The sequence below is a fragment of the Nelumbo nucifera genome, chromosome 4 (genome assembly GCF_055504915.1).
Source record: "Nelumbo nucifera cultivar China Antique chromosome 4, China Antique-T2T, whole genome shotgun sequence".
NCBI classification, from domain to species: domain Eukaryota; kingdom Viridiplantae; phylum Streptophyta; class Magnoliopsida; order Proteales; family Nelumbonaceae; genus Nelumbo; species Nelumbo nucifera.
In genome coordinates this window covers 10,165,036-10,192,443 of record NC_142652.1, presented here as the reverse complement: position 1 = coordinate 10,192,443, position 27,408 = coordinate 10,165,036, and the positions used below count along the sequence as shown (strand labels likewise).

General features: G+C 37.3%; 1 protein-coding gene across 2 annotated transcripts; it reads left to right on the top strand.

Moving 5' to 3' along the window:
- Positions 1 to 806: 806 nt before the first annotated feature.
- LOC104591429 (polyribonucleotide nucleotidyltransferase) lies at positions 807 to 27,385 on the top strand. Of its 2 annotated transcripts, none has more exons than XM_010250243.3 (16): positions 807 to 1,287; positions 5,442 to 5,597; positions 5,742 to 5,912; positions 6,839 to 6,964; positions 7,051 to 7,212; positions 7,387 to 7,506; positions 11,971 to 12,108; positions 12,252 to 12,414; positions 15,748 to 15,873; positions 16,326 to 16,456; positions 17,336 to 17,555; positions 18,341 to 18,424; positions 20,400 to 20,479; positions 23,928 to 24,071; positions 25,658 to 26,374; positions 26,729 to 27,385. In XM_010250243.3, exons 1-16 carry the CDS (start codon positions 955 to 957, stop codon positions 26,831 to 26,833), a joined length of 2,976 nt encoding a protein of 991 aa, XP_010248545.1. In that variant the 5' UTR covers positions 807 to 954; the 3' UTR covers positions 26,834 to 27,385. The 2 variants fall into 2 exon arrangements, with proteins under 2 accessions (XP_010248545.1, XP_010248546.1); XM_010250244.3 differs by having other exon boundaries at positions 26,716 to 26,989.
- Positions 27,386 to 27,408: the final 23 nt, after the last annotated feature.

Here is a 27,408-nt window from a genome sequence, read left to right as displayed (position 1 = left end):
CTAGATGTGCTAATAAAGAAAATGCTTATTACACGGTGAGGAGATCACAAGCCTATTTGGCGTGTCTTTTTGGGAACATCTTCTAATAGTTATAGCAGTCAAATGATGCATTGAGCTTTTGCATGGAGATTTGAGCACTATGAAGTGTGTTTAGTAGATGTACATATTTCCATGTTTTTTCGCATGAGAATAAAACACAAAAAGCGCGAGAAGCTTCATTTGAATTGAAGCTTCTTGAAAACAGCTCAAAATGGGCTTTTCGTGTCTTTTCGGCATTCCGTCTTTTAACGGTTAGATCTTCCTTATCGAAAATCAATCTTTCCAACTTATAAATAACTGAAAGACAACACGAAAAGACAACAAACCCCACATCTATAGAGGGCACCCCACAATATATCCTAATCATGTATTGGGAACATTTACCCACCACCTGTTCTCATATCTCTACTAATGATACATCACAGCTGTGTATTAAGAATATTTCCCCTTATCATTTATTCATTTATGGGGATATTCTCAATACATGATGGTGGTGCTACTATGGGTAGGGATGTGGAACAACCAGTGCGTAGCAGATGCGGAGTGACCTTTGGCGTTACCTCGTATCGAAACCCCACTAAAGCTATTTTCAAACGGGCGCCAAAAATAGCTTCACCAGCTCACTGCAAAGTCGATTTCTCGGCTCATGTAAGCTTAGTATAGCTCTCCGAAATTTTCACCAAATACGGCTTCACAGCTTTCCTTGGGAGGCTTTACCAACGCCAGAAGCCGCTGCGTTATTAACACACTTGACAGTTTTGTATCGCAATTTTTTCATTTTTTTCAACGCGCTCCTTTAATTCGCGCTAAATCGGTAAAAACCCTTAAACCCTAAACCCTCGAATCGTCTGCGACCTCCTTGCACCAGTCCCCTCTCTCACTCCTTTCTGTTTTCTCAAGTTCAGAGCTGTTTTCATGGCAACTCTAGCAAGCAGGAGCAACCCTCTCCTCACATCCATACCAGCCTATCTCACTTGGAGAAGGTTTGGGTTCCGTAGCATCTGTAGTGGCCGTCTTGGATTCCTCTCTTCGTCTCCTACCGACGCAGAAACCCCCTCTGCCGGCACGAAATTACTAGAAACGTTTAAAGAGGAGTTTGAGATCGGTTCGCACTTAATTACTTTCGAAACTGGGAAGATTGCTCGATTCGCTAATGGTGCTGTTGTCATGGCAATGGACAAAACCAAGGTCCTTTCCACCGTTGCCTCATCCAAGGGAGACAATGTTAAGGATTTCTTGCCCCTCACGGTATGCGTCAATTTCCTTGCTTTCATTCTTGTTCTCCTTTTTCTTTATTCCTCTACTTCGTTACCATTTATTTGTTGCTTATCAACGCATTTTATCTTCCATCTGGGCCATTATTAGTTCGATGCAAAAGGGCTGAAAATTAGCTAAAATATTTCACGGCGCCTTAACTACAAAATACACGTATAAAGAAATTGAGTTCTCCCCTTTCCTGCATTCTCCTGCAAGTTATGTAGCAAGTTTTCAGATAACGAGAAAGAATTAGCTTAAACAAGTAAAGGAACAACTGCCATACAGCGAACTGCTACTAAATAGTATTATGAACGCCAAATTGATGCAATAGCAATGCTACGAAGTCAGCTAGCATGCAAAATGATACAGTTAAACAAGTATTGTACAAAAAATTATTAAGAGAAGTAGCCCACAGAAGCAGCACATAGAACCGAGAAATCTGAAAACCACAAGTGATTAACATTAAGAAGCTGCATGCATATGCCAAATATGCACTAGTGTTGTTCATGTTATAATATGTGATTGCCTAGGTTGTTGGCAGTTGCCTTGACTAGAAAACAAGGTGATCATGCCTTTTTAGATTACCTAGGGATTTTTGCCTAGCCATCATTGGGTTGTAATGCATTGCTGACTATGGATGTCATTTTTCTTTGATGAACTATGTTGCCTGTGCACCTCAAATGGGGCCACATCTATATCTGATACTTAAAATTTTAAGTAGAAAAACGCCCTATTGTCCTGGATTGTACACGGTTGATGATCTAAATGTCAGGGTCAGTGAGAAGTTTGACTCATCTGTTAGAGAGAATGGAGATAAGAAATGAAAAAGAGTAGGAAGTAAGGTTAGTAACGTTTGGTAATAAAAAAAAAGAGAAGAATGGTTGATGCATAGAATCATGCCAGTTGAAAGAATGGTAGGATCTATCTAATGGACGCCAAAAAGATTGTGGAATGGGTGAGCGGATTTCAAAAATTTTCCTACCTTCTTCCAACTGGGAATCATATTCCCTAAATTTAGAATACAATATTTAAGGATCCTACTTGAACCATAATCGAACCAGATCTGAACCAAAAAGAAAAGGGAGGAGTTATACCTGATCCAGAGAAACAATATCTCCCAAAGTTGGTGTTCACGCCCAAAGAAGACACCAAGATCCGCTCCTGCTGAAGATGACACAGCTGTTTGTGGAACAGAACCAGTAGAGTGCGTCCTACACACTGGATCCTTTTGCAAGAATCCTCTGGAAACTCTGAACACCGAATCTTTTTTAGTCTTTTCTACAAGATTGATGTCAAGAATTGATTTCTTGACTTCTTTATTCTTTAAAGATTCGAATCTTGTCAGAAAGAGTGGCGGCAGCTGGAGGAGAACTCCTGGGACGAAGATGGCTGAATTACCTCTCTTCTCTCTGGAGTGTGAATTGAGATCTAATCTCACTTCGCAGGATGCTTTCTTGCTTTCTCAAAAAACCCCTTGTTCGAAAACTAATGTTTTTCTCTTAGGGTTTATCCTCTTTTCTTCTTGATTAAGAAACCTCCTAATTAGGAGTTATCCCAATCCAAATCAGTATTTGGATAGGGGATGATCTTAATCCTATCAGCAGATTAAGTTATCTTACTCCTGTTCTTATCAGGAGGTTACCAGATTCAAATCTGATTTGAATTTGGTCTCCCAGAGTGGATAAGGTTAAAAAGCCCTATCCTTTTGCTAACATTAATCTCAGATCCGCCCCATAGATGGGTGATTACATCAGCCCAGCTCGAAATGGGCTTTTGGCCCATTAAATATTCAGTGCTTAATTAGTTTCCAATCTGCTGCCCAGTTGGGCTTCTTTGTATGGCGTGGGACCCAAGCATTGATCTACACACCAGCCACATGGGTTCGGCCCAGCCTTTATTACAAGGCCCAGCCGAATTCACTAAAAAGCTCAGTAAACCCCTGAGCCCATCACATGGACCCTATGGGCCCAACACTTACATTAAGTAGTCCTTGGGCCAAGCCATCTTATAAAAACCCAGGGACTGTGGGTAGGTGCAAGATTAGCCCATCAGGTACTGTCCTAAATGGTCTTACACTTAGCCTCTCAGCCCTTAATGATCAAGCACTGCCCGGCAAGAGAGGACCTCTCCCTCGGCTGCAAGGAACAGTGCCGCACTCTCCACTCATATGGATCCCGGGAATTAAAACCATTCGCAAACATTTTGAAATCGTACATATACATATATATTTTAATTTTGCAAAACAAAATTCCAACGATTGAAATCAACTGCCGTTAGTTTGGTTTCCATCAGAGAGAGTGCCTTCCCGATCATTACCCTTGTCTGACAAAGGGGCTGATCCTGTCACTATGATCACCCACTCAGATGAATTCTCAGACTGTTCCAACATACCAAGGTTTTGATCCCCGCTAAGGATCTCACTGATTGGCATATCAAAGACAACCCGATCCGACACCTAGTGAAGTGTCATAATCGAGTCTAGGGGTCAGGTGTAACTTTCCAGTTTTGCCCATCTGTCTCCAAGGTCCAGGGCAATACTGGAAATCTGGTCCAGTTCAAGGATTCGAGTAATCCCATACTGCATGTGCCTTGGGTCTTACCTTGGTGACCGAGACAGGCCATCCCAACATTTGGTGGCACACCAGTATCAGCCTTGGCAGGATAAATCTCCCCAGACTTATCCAATGGCTGTGAACATTTAAAACTAACACGAGTCTCTATAAGTGTCCAGTTTTAGGGTCTTACACAGAATTATACCAAACAACATGAATCAAACATGCACTTTATTTATTTACACTAAATGTCAAAAGTACATCAAATCGGATTGAAGCTAAGGGCATACAAAACTGTCTAACACCAGTGATCAAAATCACCAAGACAAATGAAAAATACCAATGGTCATTAGATGAGTAAGAAACTGCACAATCAATATCTTTTCATTCAGTTTTCATAAAAAAAAATTCATTCACTATACTTGAATCTTGAGACATAATACAAGGGGCAACCCCATTGAATTCTTGCTCTACTTAGAAGGGGACTTGAATAGAAGGTATCTAAAATTTGTTATGATCCAATTTTTTCATCAATCAACTAAACCAACCAGTATTTAGTTAATTGCAACAAAGATCAGAGCCACTTCACACATATTGGTGGCTTACATTGATTCCCTTATTCTAAATTGTAAAAGTGATCAATTGATGGAATGGATTGGAGGGGCAGACTGGCAGAGGGATTCCTTGCTGAAGGTGTCTGCTTAACAAATGGGATTGTCTATCTTGTATGGTTGTTATGATGTGACCCTTGGTGCCCATAATTATTACCAAGATGGTTTTTAACATTCTATTTCCTATCCTTTAAGAATTTCCTGTATGAGGTTATTTGTTAATAACCTTTGGTTTCTAGCCTCAAAGAGAACCCTAAATGCAACTAAATAATTCATTTCTTCTCTAAGGAAAGATACATTTTTTTCCTTGCAACTTTGTTTTCTCTTGAGAAGTGACTTTACAGCTGATTTTTTTTTTTGCCTTTTATTTGTCCTTCTCTTTTCATCTCTTATTTCCATATCTTGTCAAATATCCTTTAGAGCTTCAGTGACCTATGTTAAATGTGATCTTCTTCTTTGTCATTGGATTGTCCTGTAGTACCATATCTTCTTCGTAGATAAATCCGTAACATATTGTACAACAAGGTAATTTTAGAGTTTGGGCATCTTTTTGGTTCTCTCACTTTTTTTGCAAATTCGACCACTTGTTATTTTTGCTGTCAATGGTCGGGTCTAGGTAGAACCAATCATGAGCCTAATTAATCAGTACAACATCACACAGGATCGTCCTGGTTAATAGTTGGGTCTATTGGGTCCAGACCCGATTATACTGAAAACTATATTTGCTTATTTAAATAATAACTTAAAATTCAAGAACAAGAACTGACCCAATTATTAATTGGGATAAAATCATGGAACCAAAACCATTATAATCAGTTTGGGCCCATCGGGTAGACCTGACCCATTGACAGCCCTAATTCAGAGAATCTTTTACATTGACTATGTTTGTAACTATTCCCTGTTATTTTTCTTGGTTTGTTAAGCTCTTTTACGTTGACTATGTTCACATGGCTAATTCAGAGAATCTCTTTCTTTTCATCAGGTTGAATATCAAGAAAAACAATTTGCCCAGGGGCTGATTCCTCATACATTCATGCGGAGGGAGGGTGCTCCGCAGGAACGTGAACTTCTGTGTGGTCGTCTCATAGATCGACCAATACGACCTTTGTTTCCTGCTGGATTCTACAATGATGTTCAGGTGTTTTTTATTGTCTAGGTTTTTCCAGTATATATATATATATATCGATAATTGGTTTTTCCAGTATATTTTTGTCAAGCACTTTTTTCTTTTCGTTATCATCTTGTTTTTACTGTTCCTTGATCAAGATCACTGGTTTTATAGGTAATGGCAAGTGTTCTTTGTTCTGATGGGAAGCAAGATCCAGATGTAATGGCAGCTAATGCCACATCTGCTGCTCTTATGTTATCAGATATTCCTTGGGGTGGTCCCATTGGAGTGATACGTATAGGAAGGGTATGCGGGGAATTTATTGTTAATCCAAGCATGGATGAGGTAATACATAAATCTTTTCCTAGTTTACTTGGCTTTTAGTGATCCTGCTAATAAAGTGATGTAAATAAATTATAAAATTATAATAAAGCGGTCCCATTATCATTGGACACAAAAAGGAATAATCAGAATTACAAAACTAGCCATGTTGACCAAAGTAGTGGTAGCATCAGACTTACAAGGCCAGGTTACCAAAAGTATTGGTAGACATTGATTATCTCAAAAAATGTGTCTGTATTTGGAAAGGGGGGGATTATTCGATCTTATTCAGTTTTATGTTACCATTGAGGCTCCCCTAAGAGGTGACAGCCATTTGCCTTTACTGCAAAATAACCAGAAGAGGGTGGTCACAAAAAAAACCCCAAAAGAGGGGTCTTTTTCTCCTCTCATCTTCTTCCATAATCTATAGATGTATAACTGGGAGGTGTTGGGATCTGCTGGGTTATGCTGAGCTCTGTCAAAGACCTACTGTGATGTTGGAAGATCCGGGGTTTGAAGTAAAAAGGAAAGCTGGTGTGGAAAACCATTCCTGTGGCTGTCCTTTGGTCTGAAAGAAACAATATAATCTTCTGTAACAAAATGAAAAACTCAGATGAGTTAGTGCAGTGTGTGGTTAGCAAGCTGATTTCTTGGGTGTCTGTAAACTCTGAATTTAAGCACCTGAATGTCCCTCAGTTGCTCAGTCTGTAATCTGAGTCGATCCTTGGCTAGTCCTCTTCTGGCTAGGATTCTGTTGTATCTTTTTCTTCTATTATTAATAAACTTTTACCTTACGTTTCAAAAAAAAAAACTGGGAGGTGAGCATGAACTTAACCTAAGTAGGTAGAATTATTGGAAAATTGCATCAGTATCCTGAAGGTGTAGTCAGCCTCAGATATGCCTTCTGTTTGTCCTGTGTAAAGTTGATACTAATTTCAGCTATAATACAGCTTAACTTAAGTGATCTCAACTTGGTTTATGCCTGCACACGAGATAAAACTTTGATGATAGATGTACAAGCCCGGGAAATCACAGAGAGAGATCTAGAAGCAGCATTGCGACTAGCACATCCTGAGGTGGGTAATAAGACAACTTGTCAATAGTGTCTCTTTCATTTGAAAGATCCTACTGAGATCTTTTTTTTTTTATTTTCTTTGTTTAGGCAGTAAAATACCTTGAACCTCAAATCCGATTGGCTGCAAAAGCGGGAAAGCACAAGAGGGATTATAAAGTATTCCTTGTCTCAGATATGACACTGCAGAAAGTCAAGGACTTTTCAGAGGCACCTATAGAAGCTGTTTTTACAGATCCCACGTATGGCAAGGTGCACCATAACCATTTTATTAATACTTTTTTACAACTCTTTCTCTCTCTTTCTCTCTCTCTCTCTTGTTTTCTGTTTTCTACTTATCCATATGTTATTATTTCTTTGATAGTTTGCAATTTATGCATCTCCTGTCAAGTGTCAATTACTCTTTTATGTATAATGTGCTTTCAGTTTGAACGTGGAGAAGCCTTGGATAAAATTACACAAGATGTAAAGAGAATACTTGAGGAAGAATGTGACGAAGACAGCTTAAAAGTTCTACCAAAGGCAGTTGATGCAGTTAGGAAAAAGGTAACCTCTGCTGGTCATTTTATGGTAGTATCCGTATTCTCAAATATATATGAGTTATTTATTTATTTATTTATTTTTATCTCATCTGGATTCTAGTTTGCAACGTTGCATTTTGTTTTAATTTCTTAAATTATGACCATATGTAAACCATGAAATATTCCACTCATTGTTGAGAATCGAGTTGGAAATTTTAGCATTGGTTAAGAATGACTCTCTTCAACCAGAATGAATTAAGAACTGATCTGCATCACCAAATCTACTTTGTTCATGGAGGTTTTTTGACACAAAGTATCATAGAACCTGCATGGCTTTTGTAGCTTTAATATTCTGCACTTAAGTTTTGCTATGAGGTCACTGTTTTACATGGGAAGAGAGTTGGGTGAATGCTATAGATTTATTGACTTTTTCTCACATGGCTCAGATAATCTATTGGCTTTTGTTATTACCAATAAAAAAACTCATGGCTTTTCTTTGTAGTCATATGGGTAATTTGGTCAATTTACATATTTGATTGGAGGGGGGGTTGTCTGGTCATTATTTGGGTTCATTTAAAATTTCAAAGTCATTGGATCAGTAGCAATTCCATAGTGATGCTGATTGCTGAAGGATATTCTGAGCTACAGTTGTCATAATCTTACAATTTACAACATCATTCATGATTCAAATCATGAATCCCAAGTGCTCCAATTCAAAACTCATGTCTAAATAATTTTCTGCAAAAGTTTCATGGTTACTGCTTGAAATCCTAATATTCGATTGTAAATCTTACTATTTATGTGATTCATGTAATCGAAATCAATTAAACTAAAGTTCTCTATTTTGTCATTTCTCTGTTTCTTTTAATTTTTTTGAAAGGGGTTTTTATTTTAAAATGCTTACTACAATATAATTTATTTAAGTTATTCAGGACCTATGTAGAAACCATATTGAATTTATTTTCATTCATGTGAAGTTAATGAACCATTGTATGTGGATTTGTTGACATTCAAGTTGATGTTGATTATATCATATTAGGATTCTAGTGTAATCAGAGGTGGGAGGAAGAGGTGATGACTCTTAGTTTTGATGGAAGTGCTTTTGGAAATTTGGGTGTGGCTGGAACTGGAGGTGTAATCAGAGGTGGGGATGGCGATGTCTATTGGTCTCACAGTGGACTAATTGGTATTGCCAACTCCACAAGGTAGGAATTTTGGCTGCTCTCATTTGACTTCTTAAGTGGCTAGGAAATTTTGCTAATACTATCAAGTGGCTAGGGGAAAAGGAGGATGGTCCTTGGAAACTAGCTCACTACCTGACTGAAGCTAGCGACATTCTGAATTCTATGGTTGTAGGTCTGTATTGGATGCCTAAGCAAAACACAATTGTTGATGGTCTAGCAAAGTCTGGTGCTAATCTGGAGTGTTTATGTAGTGATAGCTCTCTACATGTGCAGCCTTTAGTGGCTGGTGTCTTTTTGTTTCCCCGTGTACATCATATTATGTACTATTCCCTTTTAATGAATTTTAGTTATCTTTTTTCAAAAAAGTTCCATGTTATATATATATATATATATATATATATATATATATAGTTTTTTGGGAGGCTAATAAGTTGGAGGGATTAATGAGAAATTTTCTTTGGGAGCCAGGGGAAGAAAAAAGGATCATTTAATTAATTGGGAAATAGTTTATAGGAGTAAAGAGGAAGGTGGACTGGGTTTAGGAAATATAGTTCTTAAGAATAAAGCTCTTAGGAAAATGGCTGTGGAGGTGGCCCATAGACAGGGAAAGGGTATGGCATGAAGTGATAACTAGTATGCTTGGCAGATTGCAAAATGGATGGGATGCTGGTGTATCGTGTCGAGCTATATTGGCAACTCCTTGGAAAGCAATTTAGAATGTCCTCCCTCAATTCCTCAATTTTGTCAGGTATGATGTTTGCTTTGGTAACTCTGTTTTGTTTTGGGATGACATTTGGGTGGGTAGCTCTGCTCTTAATGATCGTTTTCTGTCCCTTTATTCATTTTCCCTCTAGAAGGAAAAAGTTGTCTCTCATTTTCTTCCAACACCTATCTCTTCCTTGAGCTGGGACTTTGGATTTCGTAGGGGATTAAGGGATCATGAGCTTATTTGTGTTTCAGACCTTTTGTCACTTCTTGGCAGTGTTTTTTTGGGCCCTCTTTGATCAGATGTGAGATTATGCTCCCCTCATCCAAAAGGTTACTTCACTTGTGCCTCCTTTTTTAAGACCCTTTGCTCTTCCCTGGGACTGTTGGGTTTTCCAACTAAGGAGATACTATACCTGTTCCACCTAAAATTTATTATTTTCTGTTGGAAGGTGTTTTATAGAAAGATCAATACCTTGGACTGCTTCCAGAAGAAAATGCCTTTCATGTGTTTGTCCCCTAATTGGTGTGTACTTTGCAAGGCTACTGGTGAGGATTGCTCCAACTTACTTTTATTCTGTTCTTTTTCTGTTGCTCTTTGGGGTGGGATTTTGGCTTTGTTTGGGTGTAGGTGGAATCTGACCACAAATGTAAGTCAGCTATTTGATCCTTCCTTTTATGTGTGGTCTACATAAAAGGTAGAACTATTTCGAGATGTGTTAGAGCAGCTGCCTTGTGGACAATTTGGGAAGAAAGAAATGCAAGGTAACTCCAAGAGAAGGAAAGAAGCATTCAGGCTGTAGAGGAATGCATTTTGACTAGGGCAATCCACTGGTTGAGAACTCTGGACTCCTTTAACAGTTAACACCTTTTCTTTTGATGATATTTGCAGAAACTGGATAGTTGTGGATAACAGCCATACCAGGAAGGACAGGATACCGGCAGTGTGGGTGCCTCCTTCTGAAGGTTGGGTAAAGCTGAATTTTAAGTAGCTAAGGCAATTCGGGCCCTTTGGGGATAGGAGGGGTTTGAGAGATAAGGACAACAACATTTTAGCCTTGTTTTCAGGCCCCATGGGAATAGGAGACTCTAACAGAGCCGAGTTATTAGCGGTTGTACAAGGTATTCAGATTGCAGACCAACTAGGGGTTCAGAATCTGGTAATTGAAGGAGACTCCAAAGTTGTGGGATGGTTGACAAATCCAGGCTCAGTTATATGGTGATATAGGGACTTTTTAAGGAATGCTAATTGGTTTTCAAGGAGTATGACTATTACCTCACTTTGGGTGGGCAGAACAACAAATACTTTAGTGGATGGGTTAGCTAAGCAAGGGGCCTCATGGGAACAATTATTTTGGGCAGCCCTGTAATTTTTTCTTTTAGTTTGATGTAAAACTTTGTTTGGAGAGGTAACAGCTCTTGCCTCTCTGTGGGTAGTCTGTAATGTTTTAACCTCTTGATCTGTTCATTAATAAAATTATCTTCATTTATCAAAAAAATATAAAGTTTTTAGTATATCTGTTTTTAATTTTCTGGCAATTTAATAAAAACAGAGATGACCTTATGATTTGTGATATACTTCATTATTCAATTTGATTTAATTCAACTTTCTTTACAATTTTTATATGCTTACAGTTTTCAGAAGGCTCCCCGATTAATTATGTATTTTTGTTATATTTTTACTTTGAAGCTGAATAGAACGAGTAAAGGAAAGTTGAAGTGGGATTTTTATTTCTCAAATTCTGAATTGCTTTTCCGTTTATCTTATTACTATCTTTTTTTTTGAAAAAGGTGAAGTATAAGTGTATTACTTCCTCAAAGAATCGGCTGATTTACAACTGTTGCTATTAGTTTTATACAGTAATAAAAAATCCATAGAGAGCATAATCAGGTAATGGATAGTATGCAGCTCTTTTTTAAACAACAGCCATGGGTAAGCATTTGCACTATTGCACAGCATCCCTTGTTACTTCCGAAGTGTCTGCCTCCTTTTTGTCAAAAATTCTTTTATTGATAAAAAAAATTCTTTTATTTCCCTCACCCCAAACTACCCAACAAATGGCTGAAGGGATGACATTTTAAATCCATTTTTTGTTTCTTGCTGAGGCCTTTCACTTGCCAGCTTTGAACACTTGCCTGCAATTTTTTTTTTGGGGAAACACCACATGATGTTAAGCCCTTTCAGAAAGTGTTAACACACCTTTGCATTAAATGGGCAGTGTATGGATAGATGATCCACCTGCTCCACCTCTTTGTGAAACAATACACAGTCATACACTCATACTGGGGTAATGCCATATCTCTTCTTAAGAGTTGTCATCTGGTTATGCATCTGTTCACTATTTCTGACCACAACATAAAGGCAACTTTTGATGGAATAGGGACCTGCCATTGCTTGTCCTGTCTGTGCCACAAGCCATCAGCTGTTTTGTGAATGATTTTACTAAAAAAACCTTAGTCTTATTCCATTTCCATTCCTCATATCCTTAAGGTTATCTTATTAGGTTGTTTTTTTGAGCTAAAAGAAAACAGATTTCATTAAAAAAAGAAAGGGGGACATGAGAGTATGTGTAATCTGTGTGAGTGCCTCTTCTTATTAGGTTGTTCGTAGAAGGATTATTGAAGAAGGGATTAGAGTTGATGGGAGACGCCTTGACAAAGTTAGGCCATTATACTGTGAAGCTGGTCATCTGCCAATGTTGCATGGATCATCACTTTTTTCACGTGGAGATACTCAGGTTGATCTCTCTCTCTCTCTCTCTCTCTTTCCTTCCCCCCTCCACTCCCCCTTCCCACTTGGGTTTCTTTTGTTAGTGGAAAATTCAACTATGCAGTTGTGCTCTATCTTGCTGTATTAACCTTTGTGAAATTACATTTATAGGTATTGTGCACTGTTACACTTGGAGCACCGGAAGATGCACAACGGTTGGTTTCCTTGGTGGGTCCTCCAACAAAGCGCTTCATGCTTCACTATAGTTTCCCACCATTTTCAATTAATGAAGTTGGTAAACGTGTTGGCTTGAATAGACGTGAAGTAGGACATGGTGAGTTATTTTTCTGTTGTCTTTTACAGAGCAATGCAAAGTAAAAAAACTGAATAATTGAGATTTTTTTTGATAAAATGGGAAAGGGAATAGTTGAGATTGATAAATCAAGGATGCTTCCTATGATGGGTTTATTCTCTCCACGAATTTATGAGTTGATATTACAACTTGTACTGTCAATATATATGGCGCCAAACTTATTTGCAGCTCTATTCTGATTTGTAATGCCGTTTTAGGAAAAATACCAGTATCTCCTTTTGTTTACTTCATGGTTTTAAACTTCCACCAAAACTGAATTAATTCCATCAATTCCACTAGGGATGCAAATTAGGTTGGGCCAACCTGAACCAAGCCCAAGAAAGTAGTGCTTGTTTGAAGAATGGATTAGGGTTAGGATTGGAAAATGCAACCCAATGTAAAGGTGGGGTTGGGTTGAGGTTGATGCCTTGGGCAATTTCATTCAACCAAACCCAATGTATTACACTTGATATATTCTTTTTGGTTTTGTATGATGCATGTACTGATTTGTGTCTATAAATATATGTGAGAGGGGAAGGAGAGGATGTTGATGAAAGGTGGTATATTGTACTATAGTATTTTGTTTGCATCATTTGCACCGATAATTTCTGTACTTGCATGAGTATGGAGTCTGTGTCATGCATGTTATTGTACTGAACTCAATCTAATCTCATGGTTAGGTTGGTTTGCAGTTAGGAACCTTGGGTTGAAGATAGGATTGTGTTAGGGTTGAGGTTTTAGCCCACTGGGTTGGGCTAGTTTGACCACAGCCTGAGCGGCTGAGCCAATCTGGCCTGTGTTGCACAATTAACTTCCACCTTTATGTCTGTAGAAGTGAAACTTACCCCATAAAGCAACATTCACCCATTTGCTATTCTTCTCACCCATTTAAAAGTTTTCACTCATTGATAGTCCTAACTCCTAACTGTGGTTGTCAAGGCGTATAGGCGATAATGGACTGCCTAGCATAGGAGTTACCTAGGTGAAAACTTGGGTTCCTGAATTTGCTCTACTACTATCCAAAACCGAAAGTGTCCAGTACTTCAGTCCTCATTGATAGTCCTAGCTGTGGTTGTCAAGGCATGTAGGCAACAATGGAATACATGACCTAGGAATTACCTAGGTGATAGAATTTGACAGAGAAAAACAAACTAAGTTCTAGTTTATTCGCTAATTTTATATACCAATCAACATGCATATAAATTAAAAAACAACAATTCTTTTAACGAAATAACACTGAAATTTATTTAAAAATGACATAGTAACATTTTATATTTATTAGTTTCAATGTTTAAAAAGCAAAATTATAATACATACAACAAGTGTTAATAGAAAATTTGCAGGTAACAAAAGCTATTAGCAACTAAAGAAGGCAATAATTTTATACCAATAAAAGATGTAATAGAGAGAGTGAGTGTTATGAATTGCAGAAAGAGTGGGTGTTATGATTTCTGTGGACATGCTACCCCCCCGTCTTGTGTAGCACCTTTTCCGTTTTGAGTCCGGATTTCCTACCCACTACAATTCCACCCATACCTACCCACATACATCTTAGCCACACATGGGGAACATCTCATGCTCTTACATATTATTATGCATGAGATGTTCCCAATGCATGGAGGTAATGTTTTGTGAGTAGGTGTGGGCAGAATTCTTGTGGGTAGGTAATCCAAAGTCTTCCGTTTTATCAAAATAAGAAAAAAAAAACAAAGCTGATTAATAAAATAGCGGAAAGCAAACTAAGGAGTAGAGCCCTTGTTCTATTTCATGTGTGTATTTTTTTTGATGAATCTATTTCATGAGTGTACAAGACAGAGAAACTGCAGAAACAAGAAAAAAGACGAACTCTCCTTCTCTTATCTTCCTTTCTTTGTTTAGAAAATCCTTGGATATTTTATTTTTCAACAGTAAATCCTAAAATACAATAAGGTATTTTGTCTTGTAATTTATGTTGCATAGGCAGGCTCTTGGTTGTCTAGATAGATGCCCATTTTATATAACTCATGGCATTCTGGCTAGGCACCACACAGGGTGCCTTGTCGCTTAGGTAATGTGTTGATAACTATGGTCTTAGGTGATTCAGCTAATGCTTTGATGTAGGAATCTGGATCTGGACCTTGGAGATTGACATGCTGCTTGACTGAGATTGGAGGCATTTTCACTTTCTTCTAAGTTCTGTCATATTTATCCCATATTCCTACGGAGCTGTGGCCTGTGTGTGGTAGCAGATGGTTTGGTTGGGGCAAGTTTGGGAACTGGGAAGAACCTTTTTTGTCTAGTGAAAGTTCTATGTCTAGCTAATTCTTTTGCTTCAAGGATGGGGCTGCATAATACATTATGCACTCATGTACATCTTCCCATTTACATCTTTTTAAGGGATGCCACTCAATGTTGGTCCTGACAATCCAGGGCCTTGGGAGGGTCAGACTGGATATGGACCAAACCCTCAACATTTTCTTTTCTGTTCTTTTTTTTTCCTAATCACACACAGTGGCTGTTCTCAGACTTGCATTCTCATGCTTGTCAGCCCAAATTTTACTATTGCACCAGGCAATAAGCCCTGTAGTTTAACATCTTTCTGACATATCTAATTTGATTTCTTGGTTACATTATTAAAATGTAATAATCTATGATGATGTCTGATTTCCATGTTGACTATATGAAAACCAGACGTTGAATGCAAAGTTCAAAATTTTGACATGATACACCCCATATTGGGTGTATTGTATCGTGTTGGCAGGTGGCCAATACAGCCTTTTCAAAGCATTTTAAGGAAATTAAATAACATTAAAAGAAGCCTCTTCTGAAATTTTGAAAAGAAAACTAAATAAAATGATGTGTTAGGTACAAAGTACCGATACACCTTCCGGTGTATTGGGGTGTATCGATACTTTGAGCCTTTGGTTGAATGCAAGGTTCAATGTATTCTCGGTTATATTACTTTAAACCTTTGTTATATTACTGATTTAGTTGCCTTGTTTATTTTCAGTTATACTGATTGTTATTCTACAAAAAGCTGTTTTACTTTCAACTATATATTACTTGATATTAAGTTCAAAAGGAAGAGCTACCTCCTAGTTTCCATAAGAGGCTTAGAGGCCTGCATTTTTCATGCATGAACAGACATCACATTGAGAGAAACATTAGCAAATTTAAGTGCTTTGATGGCCCAGAGATATTGAAACATCTTCTTTTGTTTAAGCATTTACACTATTTAATAGGTGTGCTTATATGCTGCCCATAATTTCTGAGCATTGTGGAGTATGTTTTTAGATTATTGATAACTATTAAATTTCGTTTCTTTATTTAATTTAGGAACCCTTGCGGAGAAAGCATTGCTTGCTGTTTTACCTCCTGAAGATGATTTCCCATATACTGTTCGTGTCAATTCTGAGGTCATGGCTTCTGATGGCTCCACCTCAATGGCAACTGTCTGTGGAGGTATCCTGTTAAATTGCTCTCTTGAGAGCTTCCATCAGATGTTCAACGTTTCATTGTTATGTATTTGCTTATTTATCTTTGTTATTAAATAGATTCGTTCTGTTTGCTCTTCCATTGGTTGTTAAAATTTTATGGTGGGATCTCTAAGAATTATAACATGGATGATGTGATTTCTCTAGTGATTCACTGAAGAGAATATGGGATAATGTGCATGTTTTCGTCGGTGGCCAATAAAACAAATATTTTTGTCAGTGCTGAGAAATGATTTATGCAAAATGTCAGGTTGCTGAGATATTTTCTAGGGCTCTTATCACTGGATGACTTTAGATATATCATACACCTGTTTTTTTGGTTTCAATTCTAGTTGTGCTTCTGTTTTCCTGATCATTTATTGATGTAAATATTTGAGATGCGGAAATTTGGCTTACCGTTTTCTATTATGTCCTTTGTAGGGAGTATGGCTTTGATGGATGCTGGTATTCCATTACGAGAACATGTTGCAGGCGTTTCAGTGGGTCTTGTTAGTGAGGTTGACCCATCTACTGGTGAGATTAAGGATTATCGTATACTAACGGATATTTTGGTAAGTCTTTTCTGAGCTAGTTTGAATTAATGCTGAAAAGAAAACCCAATTTAAACCTTTGTCTGCATAGGCTGTTACAACAAAAACAAGTGCATCTACCAGACTCTTCCAATCAAGAATTAGCATCCGTTTAACTTCAGCACCAAAAGCCACTCAAATGTTGCCTGACCTGGGCAATCCAAGATGTGTTTGAGAGGGCATATTGAAATTAGAGAGGCGTACCTATTCATCACTGAAAGTGAAATATGACAAGATTGACAATAAAAACCTCCAAAATCCAAAGAATGACTGGCAAATAACAGTAACCAAAAGCCTCTTCAGTCATTCAAAGCATGTTCTTTACCCCCTAGAAGTATTTCCCTTACTGTTACTAACTCTTCCAGTTAGGATCTCGAGGGAAAACTATCTATATTGTGAGATTCATCCATCTTAGCTGAAGGTTAGACTCTTCTGTTGAAGACAATGGATGAACAAAATTTTCTGCTATCAAGTATGTATGTTATTGGTGTTAGAATAGAAGTTTCAAGACATTTATACTGAACACTGTTATTTTTGTTTTTTCTATTTGAAATTTTAAAACCATCTTTTGTATGGAGAAACATTTGAAACTATGTTAACTGGACAAGTCAAGCTCATCACTGAACAAGGTTATAGACGTGGAATTTATTCTAAAAAATTGGGATGTCCAACATGGCACTGAAAAAAAACACGACACTCATGTAAAGGTATCCGGGTAGCTTAGTTTGCAACACACACTAGGCATAAAATTGGTCCTAAGTTTTGAGTCATGCTTTTTTGTTTCCAATGAGCTTGTAAATGATATGTCTTGTAATTCCTGTTATTAGATGCTATGTGACTTTTTGCATATGAATTCTATAGGGTCTGGAAGATCATCTGGGAGACATGGACTTCAAAATTGCAGGCACAAGGAAAGGAATAACAGCAATTCAGTTGGATATTAAACCTGCTGGAATACCCTTGGATATCATCTGTGAGAGCTTAGAAGCTGCACGCAAGGGACGCCTTCAAATCCTTGAACACATGGAGCGAGAAATAAATGCACCCCGTACTCAAGATGATAGGAACTCTCCCAGATTAGGTTGAAAGCTTCCATTTCATTGAAATTTGAAATTGGTACTGATGTGTATTAGATGGAACAGCAACTAGGGTGGGCCAACTCAAGCCTGAGCTTTTGCACTGGCTGGGCTTAGATTTCAGGCTCTGGACTGGGCTTGGAAAATTGGGTGTGATCTCAACCTGAGGGTTGGGCTTGGGTTGAGGAATTCGGTAGGCTACTATGACCAAGCCTGGCACCATGCCAACCTGAACCTGCTTGACCTTCTATAATAGATTTATCTAATCGACATCTAAATTGTGTATCAAAGCCAAGCATGTATGTGTAAATCATATATTTACACTATTATGTACACTGTAGAGTACTCATGCACACACATGTGCAAACACATGCGCATGTTATGCATGCTATGTGTATTCTTATATCTTTTTTTGTGACTATACATAATACATGTATACGAGTTCCTGTGTTATGTAATGATATTTATATTAGTTTTTGTTTTTATTTTTCTGATTTGGAGTATAAAGTCCCAAATGAAAGGTAGAGGTGCACAACACAAGTGAGAAAACTTTCAAATCCAATCAACCTGCTCAGGTCTGAGCCCAATCTAAGCTATATTGTGCTTAGCTTAGCATGGGCTTTGGTTGTCTGACTTGGTCTTTTATCTTGGGTTGGGCCTGATCCAGGTCTTAGGGTTGGGCCTGTATTCAATGTTAAACCTTACCCAACCTGCCCAAGTTGCACTCCTAGGGTTGGCGCTCTAAGTTTGCACTTTGATTGACATATTGACAATATCTATTCTTCTGCAGCTACACTGAAGTTCAGCAATGATTCAATCCGGCGCTTTCTTGGGCCTCAAGGTGTTCAAAAGAGAAAGATTGAACAAGAAACAGGTCTACTATAAACTTGATCAGGCTTCTTATATGTTTCCAAAATTCTGAAACAATTCAAAAGAGTTCCAAACTGCTTATTGAACTTCAAAAGGCATTGGTTTTTGGGTCAGTGGTCGCAATGATGTGCTGAGTGTACTTGCTCATTGACCCTTGTATATAGGAAATCCTAAAGGCATAAAAATAGGAAAACGGAAAAAGAAAAACAGGGCAGACTGTTTTGCTTTGATTTCTCAGTTTGTTTTGTATTTGGGTGATGACTTGTCAACCTTCAAATTGTAAACCTCGTTTGCTTTAATAAAAAAATTTCTTCACTTATAAAAAAAAAGCAGGGCAGACTGTATAATAAAAAAGAAAAAGTAGTAGTGGAGAAGGGGTTTGGTGGAAGATGCCAGTCTAAGTTGATGGATGCCTGGCATGTCTGTATGTAATTCATTCTTTGTTCTTTTTCATATTGAAAAAAAGTTATCCATCAAAAATAAAATAAGGAAAATGGGGAAGACTGTACTTATCATGAAACTATGTGTAGCTATGCAAACAGAGAAGGAAAACAAGGAAAAAAGGGAGGAGGTATGACTAAGGGGCTGTTTGATAATTGCTGATCTGGTTGAACTGAATTGCTATTTTCTTGTCTTTTAGTGGACAAAATATTCATATGTAGGGGTAAAGTAGTCATGCTGACATGCCTTTCAGCTCAACCTACCTAGTGTTATAAGGAAGCAAATGTCCCCCTAATCCTATCTAAAAGAGGAAAGAAAACTAAGCAATTGAACAAGAAAGCTTCAGGGAAACTGTCAAAAAAATACCAAGAGATTGCTAATAATGATATTTTTTATGGGTTTCTTCATTTGCATCTCTGTTCTATATTGGAACTTCTTAAAGGTCTCAAGGTTTTGGTTCTTGATACCTATGTTCTAAATTGCTCCAATGACGAGCAACACCTTTTCATTGTCATCTTCTTTCTGTCTTCAGGTATATTCATGTCATTACTATTGATTAACCCATTCACACAATTAAAGCTCTCAATCCAGTAGAGCACTCATTAGAAGGCTTACTTGTTCTGGTGGTTCAGCTGTCCATTCCAGTCACGGCCTCTTAACATTTGTTCAAGGATCTCCAAGGCAGATTGCAGCAGCTTTTTTTTTTTTTTGGTGCATCTGGCAGGAGAGAAATGCAAGTTTATTCAAGAACAAAAGTAGTGGCTCTACCAGCACGGTGTATCAGAAAATTTTGACAAAAAATCTCTTGGCTTGCTAGTTGCTATGAACAGTGTGTTTAAGGATAGAAATTATAATTCTTTTTTGTTTATGATAACCTTTTTGTAAAGCAGGGTTTAGGGGTATAAGATTGCATTGTCAGTGTTAGTAAATCCCTGTGTACATCAACTTGTTGTACATGCTCTTTGTCTATTTAATGATACTATATTATATCTTGGAGAGTTTTCACCTGTATGTTGATTGTGATTTTTGATAGCTTCCAATCCTTTTGATCTATAAAATTTCTTGTTATTTCTTTTAATCTTGTCATTACTGACATATGTATGTTAATGCTTCTTAATACAGTTTATTGTGCTTTTCTTGTGTATTTTGTAAAATAGAATGGTTCTTTGTTTTTTATCATGAATATATGTCTGATTTAGTTTTTCATTTATCATGTCTTTAGCACCTGCTTTCATATCAAGTACTGTATGTTAGACTTTTACCTCATGGTGGCACTGTCAGACAAAACCACTTTAAATGCTTGCTACATGCAAACATTTATTGAATGCCTACATAAGTATATTATTCAAGTTTATTCTCATGTAATTATGTATGCATGTTCTTTAGTCATAGCTACAACTTCCTGATTGCGCGCAATTGGGTGAAGAATCAACATGCTGAATTGCTGATGCGGTTTTATATTTATAGGTCAATGCAATGATTGAGTTATTTTATTTACCACTTTTGCGGCTCCTTTAATGTATGCTTTTCGAATTTAGGTGCAAAGATTTCTGTGAGTGATGGAACACTAACCATACTTGCTAAGAATCAAGCTGTCATGGAAAAGGCACAAGAAAAGGTATTTTAGTATTTATTTATTTTATTTTCAGAAAAATTATCTAAATTTTGTTTAATTTTTCCTAAATGAAACTAAAAAATAACATCCATTTAAAAATATCAATAGTAATTCTGCGTTTCTTTTGGACACTACTTATTTTCTTCTTTTCCTCAATTTTTTGTAGCTTTGTTCCTTTATAAATATATTAATTATTGATTAGAAAAGTATCCATGCTGAATATTGATAAAAAAATCTCCATGCTGAATTTATTCATTTGTTCTTATTCTGGTAATACATATTGACAATTGATGATTGTACTAGTGAGGAGTGAATTCGTATACATAATTTCCCAATGAGGCTTAGTTAACTCATTTTAGTTAAGAATTATACTGTTAGCCGATTCCACTGGTTTGGACAACTAAGAATGCTGTGTATGAAAAAGGTGTTGCAAAGAAGGATCTTGAGATTGATGAATAGAGAAAAACCATGAGATTTTTGATGCTTATAGTATTTTAAAGTCAACCTTAGCCATGCCTAGGCTCACAGGTGATACTAATTTTGTGCAGTGTTTTCAAACTACTGTTAACCCAGACAATCAGGCTGTTTAACCTGCCACTTGGCAAAAATTCCTGGTTCTGGGTTTTGCTCAAACCTACTAGAAGCCCAAAAGCTATTGGCTTTGCCAAAAAATCGCTGACCCAGGCTGGGCTAAATGCCAAGAATTCAACACCAGAGCTGGGCTAAATGTTCATTATGATCATGTTTTTAGAGAAGCCAACACTTCAGCAGACTGGCTTGCTGACCTTGGTCATGAGGGTAGGGAAGAAGTTTCTAGTTTGTTGAGCTGGTTTTTTGATTACATCTATTTCTGTGATTTCTGGGGAAGGGCTACTCCCCAGTTTGTGTAGCCTGATTTTTGCCCATCTTACCAAAAAATGATCGCTGAACCAGACTGTTAACGAATTGGTCAACCCAGCCAATGTGTCAAACAGAGCAATCCCTTTCTTAATCCCTCCAAGAAAGTTCTTGTGAATGTAAATGAGAAGGGTGGGGCTGGTGGGCCCATTTTGGCATGCTTGGCACTCATTTTGTATATACCATATTCTCTATTCATATTCATAAAAGTCACAATGATAGTAGCGGAAAAAAATACTTAAATAGGTAATTTACTATATTGTAGGTTGTAACTATGGTTGTTAACTTAAACAGTTTAGCCTATGTAGAACTTGTGCCTACATGACTGCAACCTTTGTGTTGATAAAAGATGCTCTAACGAGTTGATCCAACAGAGTTTTATTTCTTTTAGAATTAAATTTGCATATTGTGTATATTCTATTTATTTCTTTTCATAGGTGTCACTTCTCTTCGTTTATACATATTGCCTTGTTCATCATTCGTTAGGCTCTAGTAATCCCCTATGCTTTGGCAGTACTGTAACTTTTAAAACACTAGATGAAGATTTGATGAACATCACATGTTTGGTGGTACTTGGTAGCAACTGTAGTATGCTCAATATTCTGTTCTTGTCAAAAGAAGAATATGCAAGTGGAAGCTACAATAAGAGCATGGCATGAGATCTCTAGGTGTGCTGCTATAAGATAGATTTGAGTGTGAACATGGTACTCTTCATCCCAAGTAGCAAGTAGTTCAAATTTTGATGATGTTCTTTGAGAAATACAGGGAATTCAGGTATAGATGGAACTTTTGGAGATTCATAAGTTGTATCAGATGAACAAATTCTTGTTGTCTTCTTCTGCAAAGAAGGAAAGAAACTAAGAAAGAAGGAAAACAGATATATTAATGGTGGAGATGAATAATTTTGGCAGGTGATGTGAGACATTCTTTTGGAGAAGGGCTAGGGGTAGAGTAAAAAGCATATGGGTAGAAGTAGTAAGAATGGACATGACATTAAACAGAATGGAATGGTGAAACAAGATTCATGTGGCCGACCCCTTATAGTTCGAACAATGCTTGGATGATGATGATGACATTCCATTGGAGAAGTTTGAGATCTTGCATATCTGGTGGATATCTCAATTCACTTGGATCAGAAGTTTCAGCAAATACATCAACTGAAAGTTTTAGTGTGGCCTCGAGGGGGCACCCATTCATTACTCAACATGATGGATTAAGGGTCTAGTGTACATTTAAGGGTTTCTTTTTTATTTCTTTTTCTTTTTTATGAGAGGAAGGAGGACCTTTAGACTAGGTACTGGTATACATGTATGTCTGGCCACTTTTTTTGTCAACTTTTTCTTTTTTACATAACATTTCTTGTTTTCATTTTTATTTATCATTTGTAAAGAGTTAATGTTACTGATATAAAGAAGAGAGAAAACAATAGGTTCATAAAACTGATGTTAACAATGCAATGAAGTGATGATTAGTCATTTGTCTCTAGTCAATGCAACGACTAATTGGTATTTGGTGCCTAGGTGCTGACTAGTTGATGAAAAAAATATGTTCTAAATTTAAGATATTGATGCAATCTCATAAATAAGTTGTTTCGGACTACAATTATGCAATAAAAGAATGATATCAAACATTTATTTTATGGTCTTTTTTCGCAAACATAAGAAAGCTAGATTGGATAGGCTAGGATAAAGAATTACAATTTTTGTTTTCCAAAGAAAGACTGCAACCATAACTATTCAATGAGCCCTTTGTTTGTGGCAATTTTGTACCCGCACACCATTGATAGAAAGAAAACTTGAAAGAAGTCTTCCATTGCCTTCTTTTATTTTATGTCTTTCTCTATTTTATATCCCATTGGCCAATCATGTTCCAGCAGAAATACTCACAAATGTATAAGGCAACAGCATGGATATACCAAAGTATAAGCATATTCTATATTATTTAAAATATTGCCTGTGGTTATCAGGTTGATCAGTTGACCTAGTTGATGCTTAGTTGTGCTAAGTGACCAAGTCATGAGTATTGACCTGTTAGTTTGTGATGTAGTTAGTCTGTCCCTAAACTGACTAGTAGGTTGATTGTTTGATGACTAGTTTACGCTTTGATAACACTGAATGAAACCAGAAATGAGTGCATGCTAAGGAATCTAGGGTATCTTAAGCTGACTATAGAAAATGATGAGGATGGCTTAGATGTTAGGGTTATTTGCAAACAAGAAACTAATGAACATGCGTTAGAACTTAGAAATGAACTGCTGCAAGTAGAATTCTTAGGACAAAGGGGAAGGGCCAAAGCAACATTATGGAAGTTGCTGGATATTTCATGGTGTTTGCATCATGTTCTGTGTCTTTGGTAGCATTTTATTTCGATACTTCGAGATGGTATACTCTATTGTGTAGCATTATACTGTCTTTGAATACTCTGGTAGTATGCCCTTGATAACATTTATCAGTGCTTTTCAAGGAATATAATTATAGATAGGTTTTCAAGGAATATAGTTGCATCTTATTTTTCGTTATTTAAGTGATAATTTATATGAACATTTCTTGCTCAGATTGATTTTATCATTGGACGTGAGATTGAAGTCGGAGGAATTTACAAAGGTGTTGTGTCCTCCATCAAAGAATATGGTGCTTTTGTGGAGTTTAATGGTGGCCAACAAGGGCTCTTGCATATCTCTGAATTGTCACATGAGCAGGCATGTAAATCAGGTGCTCCTTTTAGGAGCAGATACCCGTTGCTTCTTTTCACAAATTTGTTTTCTTGGATATTTATTATTGCATTCATTAAGTTATGACAGGAGAATAGTGGATTTGTAGTGTCATTTTTTGCCATTTCGGTGGATTGTGGAATGGAAGATGTTCTCTGTAGTTTGATTTTCTATTCATTCCATCTTTCAGTTCTGTGTTTCCACTTCCACCCCTGAATACAAACACAGCGAAGGGAAGAGGTGGCACTTTGCTGAATTCTTTGCATATATAGCTATCCATGTTTGGACCATGCCAATATGTGGACTGCTTCCTCAGGTGGATGCTGGTTCTTAAATAAGGACTGCTTCCTCAAGTGGGTGTTGGCTCTTAAATATTCTGGCATTCTACACTCGCCTCCTTAAGCCAAAATGTGGCAAAAAAGAAGCATCACTGAAGGATTATTTGTTTTTCTGTTAAGCCACTTCATCTACCATAAGATAATAATTCCGTGATAGGAGAAGGAAAGAATAAGCTACCCCCAATGGAGGTTGTGAACTTTCTGAATGGGAAAAGGTGGTTTCCTGCTCTCTTCATTTCTGAAGAAAGAACAAAAAAGGTTCAAATGTCAAGCACCTGTTGAGTGAAGCAGTACAAATTAGAAAAAACATCTTGGCTGTCACAGGTGCATCTGAAATCTGATAGCATGGGAGATTCTTTGACCATCCAATCTCTAACATTTTTATAGTATTACTGAACTGAGTGTGCCTGATAGTCCCAAATTTGGGTTTTAGAACCTGACTCATTAAGAGGTTGGAATGCCTCTTTGATTACAAGAATGCGAGGGAATCTTTTTTTCCAGTCACTGAGGTGACTCCTAAATCTCAGATAAAAAGCTGCTTTGTTGGGCAACAAAGCAGCTTCTGATCCTTGTCTTCCTGTTTTCAGCTTAATGTACAAGTCAGGGACAGGTCAAGAAGTGGCCTCTCTTGTTTCAACATGGTTTACAACAAATGTGAATATCATCCAGTTTGTATTTTATTCCTTTTATAAAAGAGATGTTTTCTATTCCTTCCTAATAGCATGTTGATGTGGCTGCTTTGTTCTTTCTTGGTTCCAAATCCCTTTTCTTTGTTCATACTTATAAGCTATTAGTTTCCTCATAACACTTCAGGCTTTGAGTTGAACTGCCACCACTCTTTCCCTACTAGAGATGTGTTGACTAGCATTAAGTGCCATATGTGCAAGCACCCATCAATTGGAACTTAGAAGAGAGCATAGCCTTTTCCATAGTGATGGGATGATCCTTGATTCATCCTTCCATCCCTTTTCCAAGAGGTTTCTCTGTAGCTCTTCTATATGCAACTGGCCCAATATAGTTGGGATAAGGCTTGGATGATATACACATACACTTACACATATGTTAGTTTGAGATATTGCATCTTAATAACAATACTTCTAAGTGATTCTTCATATTCATTGTGCTTGTTTATGCATTCAAGTTGTCTTTTGACAATTTTGTTATGATGACAAATACCTTCTTTCAGATGATAATATAAACTTCTTACAAATTTCATTTCTATTGTCTTTTCTTCAGGTCTCTCGTGTTTCTGATGTAGTATCTGTAGGCCAACAGCTGTCACTTATGTGCATTGGGCAGGATGTGCGGGGTAATATTAAATTATCTCTTAAAGCCATTAAACCCCAACCTGAATCTGATATGAAGACTTCCCCCAAGGAATCTGCCCCCTCTTCAAAGCAAACATCTAATGTTTGGGCACCATTAGAAGGCATGCCTAGCTGCCAAGAAATCCAGAATTCTACTGCAGAAGAGATTCCGGTCAACAAAGATGAGATTAGAGAAGAAAATTGCACCTCTCTCTCTCCACCATCAATTCTAATTAGGAGTGCAGCAGATTGTGATGAAGAGGAAAGATCTGGGTTTAATCAGAAATTCCCCCTGAAAAATGGGATGACTACTTCTAGACTCGTAAGTAATTTGGAAAAGGATCATCAGTCAAAACCATTTCCACCTCTCCAAAATGGCAAATCACCTGTTTCACTTTTCTCTAGTCTTTTTTCCCAAAGAAACGTCAAGTCAGAACATGCCAAACAAAAACAGGCAGGGACAGAGTCTGATCGTACTCATGCACCAGTGCAAAAAAATGTATCTAAGGAGGCTGTTGACACTGCTCGTAAGACAGCAAAAACAATAAAGCTCAGTGACAAATTTACTGCCAAGGTTTATCAGATACGTGTCCATGGGTTAGTCCTTGACTTGGGTGGTGGAATCCGTGGAATGTATAAATTTGAGGTATGCATTATCTGACCATGTAATCTTATTAAAAAAACTTTTCTTGCTATAGTTTTGCACGGGAGGATGAACTTGCTAATTGGGTTGTTTAGATAAGAAATCTAGATGTCCTGCTCATCTTCACATAGCAAATTGCTATGGGACCTGATAAGGCACGAGTTTCTTTCGTCCATTTATACCTGGAAAAAGTTTCAGTGCATAAATATGTGGCTTTGGTGCTCCTGGATATTCATTTTCTTAATATCTGTGGGGCTGAAATGTTAGTTTACATTTTCAAGTTAATGCCTTCCAATTCCTTGTGTGTGTGTTCTTTGCATGATCAGAACTTCTGTTTCTCACAGCTAATGAATGCAGGAAAATGGCAAGAAGAATTACAAGGTTGGTGAGGAATTGCGAGTTCAGTGTTCAAGTTTCTCTACAAAGGGAATTCCAGTGATGTCTTTATTGGTAGATGAATAATAGACCTTTTGAAATTTGAATATTGCTTCATGGATGGTATTCGACAAGAGAAAACCAGTGGATAAGAGCCTCATGGTTTGCTGAGTTGCCAATCGGTGGCAGAAATTTTGCAGATAATTGGCGGAGTTCAAGCTTGTACATATTCATAGATCTTCATCAAATAAATTGGGGTTTTGTTAGTTTCTCTTTCCCCTGTTCTTTGAAGAAAATATATCTTGATACAGTTGGTAGCTTTGCTAGATTTTCTAGCTCCTTATTCTCAAAAATATTTTTCTAGCAAGTTTGAAACGGCAAGGAACTTGTTTGCCTTGCTCGGTTGTCATGTAGGTTTGTTGTACATTTTGCTTCTAATTGATAATTAATGAATTATCAATGAGTCTTTGGCTTGGGGGTGCAGTTTCCTTCCATTACTTTACACAATCGTTTCAGTGTTTATTTTGGATTCAACTTGTAAGAGTGATAACGGTATTTTCTTGAACCTTTGGGAATTTGGTGTTAGCCATTTACCCTAACATTTGTTATGTGATGCTATAAATGTTTTTTTTTTTCGAATGGATTTTCCAACTGGATACAGT